General features: G+C 37.3%; 1 protein-coding gene across 1 annotated transcript; it reads right to left on the bottom strand.

Moving 5' to 3' along the window:
- Window positions 1-763: 763 nt before the first annotated feature.
- Window positions 764-5,146, bottom strand: LOC135468302 (F-box only protein 28-like). Its single transcript, XM_064746484.1, has 4 exons — window positions 4,998-5,146; window positions 4,490-4,738; window positions 3,474-3,678; window positions 764-2,858 (listed from the first exon to the last, which is right to left on the bottom strand). Exons 1-4 carry the CDS (start codon window positions 5,139-5,141, stop codon window positions 2,350-2,352), a joined length of 1,107 nt encoding a protein of 368 aa, XP_064602554.1. The 5' UTR covers window positions 5,142-5,146; the 3' UTR covers window positions 764-2,349.
- Between the last annotated feature and the right edge of the window lie 3,855 nt (window positions 5,147-9,001).

Below are 9,001 nucleotides of genomic sequence, written 5' to 3'. Positions count from 1 at the left end.
TTCATCATTTAAAATGCATACATATAATATATATATGAGTTTGAATGCATTCGCCAAATTACCCAGAAACTATTTCAAGCAGAAAACATGGATGTGACGTCACTCATACCCTCTGGATCACAACGTGGATTCTGATGTTTTAAAACCATTTTACTAGGTAGAAAGAATTCTAAAAAAATAAATAAAATTATTTACCAGAACAGTTGTTTAATAGCCCTTCATCAGTTATACTTTATTTTAGTGATTTCTTTAACTTAATGGTCCTTCATCCGATACACTTCATTTTAGTGTTTTCTTTGGCTTTAATGTTACTTCACTTGAGTGTTTTCTTTGTATTTAAAGGGATACATCTCAGATCTAATCTTGGTATGTGGGACCCACAAACAAGATGAGAAAGGCACTCTGTACTCAAGAATACATGCATGTCACAAAATATATGACAGCTGTCAAGTGTATGTTGGTAGAGGAAACCATACTGAGACAGAGCATGCGTGCCAAGAATCACCAACGAAAAACTTCTGACACAACACTCCAGACAAACTAGCCTGAAATGCATTCAAATGCACCTGTCAAGAGCCTGTGGTCTGAAGGAGAGAGCAGCACTTATGACTACTGAGCCAGCCAGGTCCTTTGGAAGTATTGTCCATCCATCTGAGCATTATGACTTATGTGATCAGTTAATGTTTTCACTGATACATCTCACTCTGTGGTCTATAGTGAATTACATCAAACACTGCATAAAAAGCTAAATGTAAACTACAAATTGAAACAAAAATCATTTATTGAAGTCACAATTTAGGGTGGTTTGTATGAAAATTTAAACAAAAAAATCAAAAACAAAGAAAAAACTAAGTTTGCAGATGTATCATAAGCCACACATTATGCAGAAAACCTTGCTCTGAACATACAGCATTACCATATATTTTTCTTTGAATTGCTCACACTAATTTCATCATTTTTCCTCTCAAATGTGCTGGTGTAGAATGCAATTCACATTCTTAACGTTTTCCAAGAAAAAGTGCCCTGTTTACATGGCAAGCTCTGGAATTATCAAGATAACAATTGAATTCTATTCAATGATTCTCAACTTCTGTCTAGGAAAAGTGCACAGGCATAGAATTATGATTTAGGCCTAATCAGCACTGTCTTTTTATTCAGTTATAAATGCAATTCCTGTGGAACATCAATGACTGTATCATACTGTACATAATACATAACATGAATCCATGGCAAGTTCTTAGCAAAATTTCGATAATAAAATAACAAAACTCAGCTGATTTTAAATTATACATATTAAAATGATCTGTCACATATCAGGCACTAAGAGCACTATTCTTAGCATCGCCACTATTTTAAAAAAAAAAAAAAAAAGATCAGTGTATCTAACCACCAAGTTGCCAAATTACTGGCAGAGAGAATTAGGTTATATCAAATAAATCGTCGCTAATGTGCAATATTAAGCTGGGCTTTTTGTGTCACAATGAAAACAGAAGGGTTTCAGCACTGATGTATTAACCCTGACTTAAGACACTGCCCAAAACTGTTCTGTGTATAGTTACTTGCATGATGAGCTCTGAGAGCCACTGGATCATTTACTATTTACCAGAACAAACTTAATTGAGTGTTTATAGTTCTTTCAATGTGTACTATTTTTGCTTACATCCACCATGGGAGAAAAATTAGATACATAAAACATGAATTTATCATGTAATTTCTACTACCTATGGAACATGTGCATTCTCTAATCATGTCTGTAGGACATGTGCATTCTCTAATCATGTCTGTAGGACATGTGCATTCTCTAATCATATCTGTAGGACATGTGCATTCTCTAATCATGTCTGTAGGACATGTGCATTCTCTAATCATATCTGTAGGACATGTGCATTCTCTAATCATATCTGTAGAACATGTGCATTCTCTAATCATATCTGTAGACTATGTACATCAGTTATAACTGTATGCATCAATTATACCTGTAGAATAGACGCATTCATTAATTATACCTGAATATGTGCATTCACTAATTATACCTGAAGAATAGGTGCATTCACTAATTATACCCGAAGAATAGGTGCATTCACTAATTATACCTACAGAATAGGTGCATCCTACGACAGAAGTGTTTTCTCTCTCTAGCTTTCTTTTCTTTGTAGCCATGCATGCAAATTCAATTTCTCAGTAAGTTTTCTTGCCAACAAAGTTGCAATAAAATAAAAAATAAAGACATTAAAGACTACTTTTTCATTACTATCATTTAGAAGAAACAGTAACTCTCAAATCTCTAAACTACGGAACATGGCATTAAGTAAAGTAATTCATGACAATGACTAACTCAGCAACAACTGATTAAGTTTTTCGCCTTTTCCCTGAAGACTGTTTTCTCTCTGTTGTTGTAGATACAGGGTGGCTAGATTGTCTCTTTCGGTTCACAGTGGATTTGTTGATCCCTTGTGGATGTTTCTGACTGGCTTGTTTATCTGTCTCTGATGCATCAGTAGAACTGGCTGATGAAGATTTGTAACCCACTGAACTGCAACCCGCCTTGGATAATTCTGCAAAAATGTCACTAAACTTCTGATCATATTCTAGGATCTTTCGACTCAAATCGCTCAACTTCCTGTCTTGTTCCAGAAGCGTGCTGTTCTGCTCTGTAATAATTCGGCACTGCTCAATGTTCTTTTTGTCCTGTTCCATAAGTCGTTTCTTGTGCTCAGCCATTTTGATTCTCATGTCAATCATTTCTTTGCGGAAGTTTTGTAGGGAGAGGCCTTGTGACCTGACCTGGTGTTGTAATCGTACCATGTCCTGTCTGGGGGATGTGGGCACGGTCAGGAAATCCGAGTAGGACCGGGATACTGAGAACATGTATAACATACACATGTTAGATGCATTTATTTATTTGATTGTTCTTCAATACCACATTCAAGAATGTCCACATTTTAGATGGGCCAAGCTCTACTAGTTCCAGCAAATGAACACTATTTTTTGTTCTACTCTATACATTTCATTTTGCTACCTTAGGAGCAGTGTTAATCAGCAGGAGAAAATCCAGAACCTTGCTGAATTTAATACATAAATTTGTACGCATGTAAGAAGAAACTGGTTTTGAGCAAGGGACTTTCATGGCTGAGGCTAAGGACTGAAGCCTGGGGCTTTGTTCAGTCTATAATCCCTCCCATCTCAAATTAGGATAGACCCAGAGGACGTTGCTTAGACAGTTTTTCAAACATTTTACATGGCCACCTTTCTTCCTCATATATAAAATGTTTCCATGAAGAATCATGTCATCTGCTAAATAATTTTGAATTAGAATAGCACAATCTTGCATCTGACTGGTCTTATGCGTATGCAAACTGACAATTTATTCAATGAAATGCACTATTTTTCTCTCCATTATTGTTGTTTTCTCTATTTTTACTGTTATAGCATATGAACAGTAACAACAAAGAGACACCTCACAACGCATTTACCTGATTGTGAGTCACCTGGTTCTCCAAACGGCACGGGCATACTGAGTGGGGGAATCTTCTGCTTGACAAGGGGCACTATTTTCTCTTCAAAGTGCTCCATAGCCATGGAAGATATATCTCTGAGCTCCTGTAGGAACTCGTGGGCTCTGGGGGGCTCTGCACTCTCCTGGAGAACCCGCAGGATGCGGAACAACTCATCCAACACCTGGCAGGGAGAATAACATACAAAGACTTCACCTAAAGTTTAGCTGGCAGGGAGTATAACATACAAAGACTTCACCTAAAGTTTAGCTGGCAGGCACTATAACATACAAAGACTTCACCTAAAGTTTAGCTGGCAGGCAGTATAACATACAAAGACTTCAACTAAAGTTTAGCTGGCAGGGAGTATAACATACAAAGACTTCACCTAAAGTTTAGCTGGCAGGCACTATAACATACAAAGACTTCACCTAAAGTGTAGCTGGCAGGGAGTATAACATACAAAGACTTATACATGTTAGTGCTGTGAGCAACGCTGTATCAGACAGGAGAAGATATGCACCAGAATATTAAAACATGAGCATAAATATTTGTATTAATTAATATTCCCAAGTTCTGAATGTGTGATAGTCGAATGGATGCATGTATATGTATGTGAGTACTACATTCAACAAATTCCCCTCCCTCACATTATTCAGCGTCGCGTTAACTTGTGGTAACCAGGCCTAGGAAGGAGGAAGCACACAACACTGGTCAAAGTACGCACCCACAAAAATGTGTCTTGGATATGTAAACGTGTCTCAGAGTTTTGGCATTGAAAATAAATCAACATAGCAGCAAATGGGTCTACTATGGGTGACAGCTCCCCGCGTACTGCTATCTGTAGCATGCTAATGTGCTCAATTTTCAAGACTCTCATTCCTAAATGTTTTCTTATCATCAACAAAATTTCCTTGAAAGAATCAAACTATTGGGAGACGATTTTTCTTACACTTAAGTTCCCTTAAATATGTCTAAATATGCAAAGAGGTTACCTTTCCCGGTATAAAAGCACACAGACCCACGTCTATATACTTCATGTAGGTCATGTTAAGTAGTGAGAGACGGGTTTCTATGGCAGATAAGATGTCAACATGGCGAGCCAAGGAGTGGTTGCGTCTTTCGGACTCTCTACGCGGAAGCTGTGACTTGACTCGTCGTTGTATGGCACTATGAAACTTGTCCACACGAAGGAAGCCCTGTGTTAAAGCCTGCTGACACAGCCGGTTGAAAGCTTGGCAGATCTACAATGTCAGATGTTCAAATCGTGAATTTCAGAAGTGAAGACTGAAGTTAACAAACAGAACAGAGTAATATTATCCGTTATTAACTTATGTCTATAGAAGAAACGAAATGATAATTTTGTGTAAAATCGCTTAGAGCCTCTCGGGTGACCATAAGCTAGCAGATGTTTACGTTGTTTGTCATTGTCTAAGGGCAGGTAACCCATTTTGTTTTTCTACGGAAAAATGTCAGACTATGAACCACCAGAAAACCTCTTACCCTTCGGATTTCGCTGACATTATGGTAACTCATAAAAGATAGTATGTGTAGTAACACTTCTTCTGGCAAGTCTAACAGATTCAAGCCCGATTTGGGCTCAGACAAACTCGACGAGTCTGCGGTTTGGGAGAAGTTTTCCGTCATCCTTCTCTGTCTTCTCCGGAAATAAAGTGATGAAGGGAGACAACTGAGTAGATTCACCCCGCCCCCCCCCTCTCCCATTTTCTCCCAGTGACCACATTGACTATACAGCTTACAAGTCGAGAGAGATTGGCAAAATACATCTAACTGTTGCTTACAACACAAACTCATGAGATATGATTACTATTACTCGACAACAGGTGTAGTGTGTGTTAACTAAATTTGGATATTCTATCAAGCGTTACACCCGTACGCTTACAGAGACCATATATAGGCATATCCATCGATGCATCCATTCCACTGCTAGTATTACATCACTGCATTGTTGCTGTTCCTTAATCAGTTCATAGCCTATCGTACATGTGTAGGCGAATCCTTATTGTAGGCTTATATATATGTATATATGTATATATATATGTGTCTGTTATGTACGTTTGTTTAAATATCTAATGTGGTTTTCAAATTTTATCTTTTTTTTTTTTTTTTTTACTTTAATGGGCTTTAAGCTCTCGTCCGTCTTTTAGCAAAAGCAAGTTCCATTATGATGCGGAAAGACATCTATAATTACGTGTATGCGTATTTCGTATTTCTATCAACGATAGGCCTACATTCTCGCGAGTCATTCAGGTCAGTATTAAAAATGGTCGGTTGTAGGCCTATGTAGCCATGTCAAAGTCGCCCCTTAAACCGACTGGAAATGCCGATTACACCGTGCAGACCCCTACAGGCGTGAATGCGACATCCAGAATGTGAGATCCACTCCAGAAGGGTGTTAAACTTCTTCGAGACTAGTCTATATTAAAAGGCTATTTCAATACTCTCCTACAACGGAAATGTAAAATGTCAACATTTTCTACGTGTTCAAATGAACTGAACAAGATTTAATTTAATTGTTTCATACAAAATGTGAGTTCTAGCATCTTAAAATGTGGTGCCGCATCATCAACACATAATCGAGTGAGGTGAGGGGCATGGCATTTTAAATTGTTGATTTTGATAGCAAGATAGGCCTAGCTTTAGATTACAACGTGCAAAGCCTTAGCATTTGATAAAGTGTTGAATTTCTAAATTTTTAGAAAGTGGTAAAGCAACATTATAAAGGCTTTATCTCCTACCACTGCCACAATGTTAGTCTTAGCATTATTAAAGTCGAACGTCTTGTTCTTGTCATTGAATGGAGTTCGTCAGGCTTTATATATGAGCGTGTTTCGAGGGAATAAATAGTCACTTACACAACAAATTTTCAAGTAGGTCCTACAGACATGCCAGAATTTCGTGAACAGCTATATACAGTGAGATACCAAGAAGGATAATTAAAGGAAACTGCAGTAGGTATACAAAGATGTAGAAAGTTTTCCAGTTTTTTCTTTATTGTTTTTTTAAATATTGTATTGGTGTTTTACGCTGTGCTTAAGAATATTCCAGTTTTACGATGGCGGCCAGCAGTATGCTGGGAGAAAACGGACAGAACCCGGGGTAAACCAACGATCATGCGCAGGACCAACCTTCCCACATACGACTGGAGAGAAAGCCAGCGTGCATGAGCTTGGACTTTGAGATCAAGCGAGAAGGATTGAGAGAAAACTGCTACCCTAAGGGCTCAAGTTTAAATTGTTGACAGAGAGGGTGCCCTTAGTTTCTGTGGAAATTAACAGCCATTTGCATCACAAGAAACTGCTTTGATACCAACGAGAAATGCTAACCCCTATTTCAGCTTACAAACACCAGGTGATAACGGGCAAAAAGTGAAACGGAATATTATACATCTGCAGCACGTGTGCGTTTTTATTTATTTATTTAGACCACAAGTGGTATAGAGATTCGCCGTCTGTACAAGTGTGAACATTGAAAAGCTGTATTCAAAATATACTACAGCAACTGACAGATTTACACACACAAATATAGACTGTACATTAGAACAGATTCATTGAACTTAATCTATACACGAGAGATCAACTGTTAATTTTTCAACATTTATACATATAGTAGGCCTACATACAAAGGTAATAATCCATAAAACTATTCAGGAGATTTTTACAAACGAATGTACAAAATATAGTTTGCATCTGTGCAACATTGAGGGAATTGTGTATCAGTTGAAAAGCTTTCTAAACTGACACCGAACGCGGTGAGCAACACGTGACACGGCGCTCCATCTTCTGGGGTTTCCGGTTGTAAGCCTATGTGTTGCTATGACTTTCACTTTGTCACCATTCTTTTCATTTTCCTGACAATCTTGTCCATCATTGTTTGCTTCGTATTCATCCATCTCTTTAACCGCCATACTGTTGAGTATTTTCTGTTTGGACAAAAGTTTGTAAGACGAACGTATTAGGGGCTTTCTTGATGTGTAATTCTTCGTAAGTTAGAGTATTCAAACAGAAAAGATGCCCCTAATGACTGTCAAAAGAAACCACATACATACATGTTAAAGGCAAAGAAAATAGTAAACGAAGTTAGTATATATAATCACTGTCAATGAAATCAGTAAAGCTTTTCGTATTGCAGTTTTTCCAGTCGAGTACAATGCTTTTAACAAATGTTTTACCTGCACATGGTGGACTGCTGGGACCCACCTCGTGCGTATCAATAAGGTCATCGCACTATTTTCGTACGTTTTACTGTCGGATTGTCGATTTTTAGCTCTGTATGTGTATGCATTTTGAATGTGCAAGTTTAGCAGTCTGCGTGTGTTAAGTGATAAAACCTGATGTGACCTTACTGCATGTTCACAGTATGGTTAGAAAAGGGTTAGAATTTATGGATAAATGCCGTGATAATATTTCCCCAAGCACATTGGTGTTTATCTGGCCATGTAATTCTGTTTATTTTCCAATTGTGTCTTAATCTGATTATATCAGTTTGCATATGCGTGCTCAAATGTACACATAGGTGACATCTAAATGGTCAAATATTATCAAATTTAACATGCATGATTTATTTTCTCGTCAGCATACTCTCTAAAAACTACTGTGTACGTTGTGTACACATGCAGAATGTTGTGCACACATGCAGTATGTTGTTTACACATGAGTATGTTGTGAAAAAAAATGCACTTCCACATAATTTTATGTACCAGATGTATACAAACCATGAGATTATGACCTCTAAAGAGCTTCAATTGTTTAGGTAGGCTGCATTTTTTATTTTTACTTTATTCTTCCAATCTTCAGAAAGTGTTTTTTTTAATATTCATAAAGATGCATAAATATGTGTTTATATATTTATAAAGATCCTTATATAGCCAATTGCATGTATATGTCATCATGTGCATTATCTTAAGATAAGAAAACTATAACATACTCTTAACATATTATTCACCTTTTCAGTGTTTATTATCTACTTTATGGACAATAACCTGTCAACTGATGTCGCCTGTTCAGTCATATTATACTCCATGCAGTAATCCATTCATTTGGCACACTTTTTCCTGAGGATGACTTAATTAAAGTCAAAATATTGAGATCGTCACAATGAATTTCTTCGGAGTTATTTTGCTTATTTATTATCGTTCCCAGCTTTGTTTAATCATTAAAATTCTTAAAGATCTTAAGAATCAAACAGTAGTTTTTTACCTACCTTGTGTTTGATGGGCAGTTTAAGGTACCGAACCTTTGGGTGAGCAAACAATCGCATAATTCGGTTCCTGACAGTTCGCCCCCTGCAACTTAAAAAATAATTAATTAATTTATTTATTTGATTGGTGTTTTACGCCATACTCAAGAATATGTCACTTAAGAGACGGAGGCCAGAGTTATAGAGAGCATATCAAGAAGTGATGACGTGTAGAGAAGGGAGATCGCGTATGGCTAGGTGGTAGCTGTCGTGTACTGAGATACTTGGCGTGTACTGAGGTAGTTGGC

The sequence above is a fragment of the Liolophura sinensis genome, chromosome 6 (assembly GCF_032854445.1).
Source record: "Liolophura sinensis isolate JHLJ2023 chromosome 6, CUHK_Ljap_v2, whole genome shotgun sequence".
In the NCBI taxonomy this organism is placed as follows: domain Eukaryota; kingdom Metazoa; phylum Mollusca; class Polyplacophora; order Chitonida; family Chitonidae; genus Liolophura; species Liolophura sinensis.
This window is presented reverse-complemented; position numbering and strand designations above follow the sequence as displayed.

What these genes read in the sequence shown, in the direction of transcription:
- LOC135468302 (XM_064746484.1), bottom strand. Translation starts at nt 5,141, where the DNA reads ATGACGGAAAACTTCTCCCAAACCGCAGACTCGTCGAGTTTGTCTGAG. An exon ending in GTGCTTTTATACCGGGAAAG is followed by an intron (nt 3,679 to 4,489) that starts GTAACCTCTTTG and finishes TCTCCCTGCCAG; the next exon opens with GTGTTGGATGAGTTGTTCCG. An exon ending in ACCAGGTGACTCACAATCAG is followed by an intron (nt 2,859 to 3,473) that starts GTAAATGCGTTG and finishes ACATGTTCTCAG; the next exon opens with TATCCCGGTCCTACTCGGAT.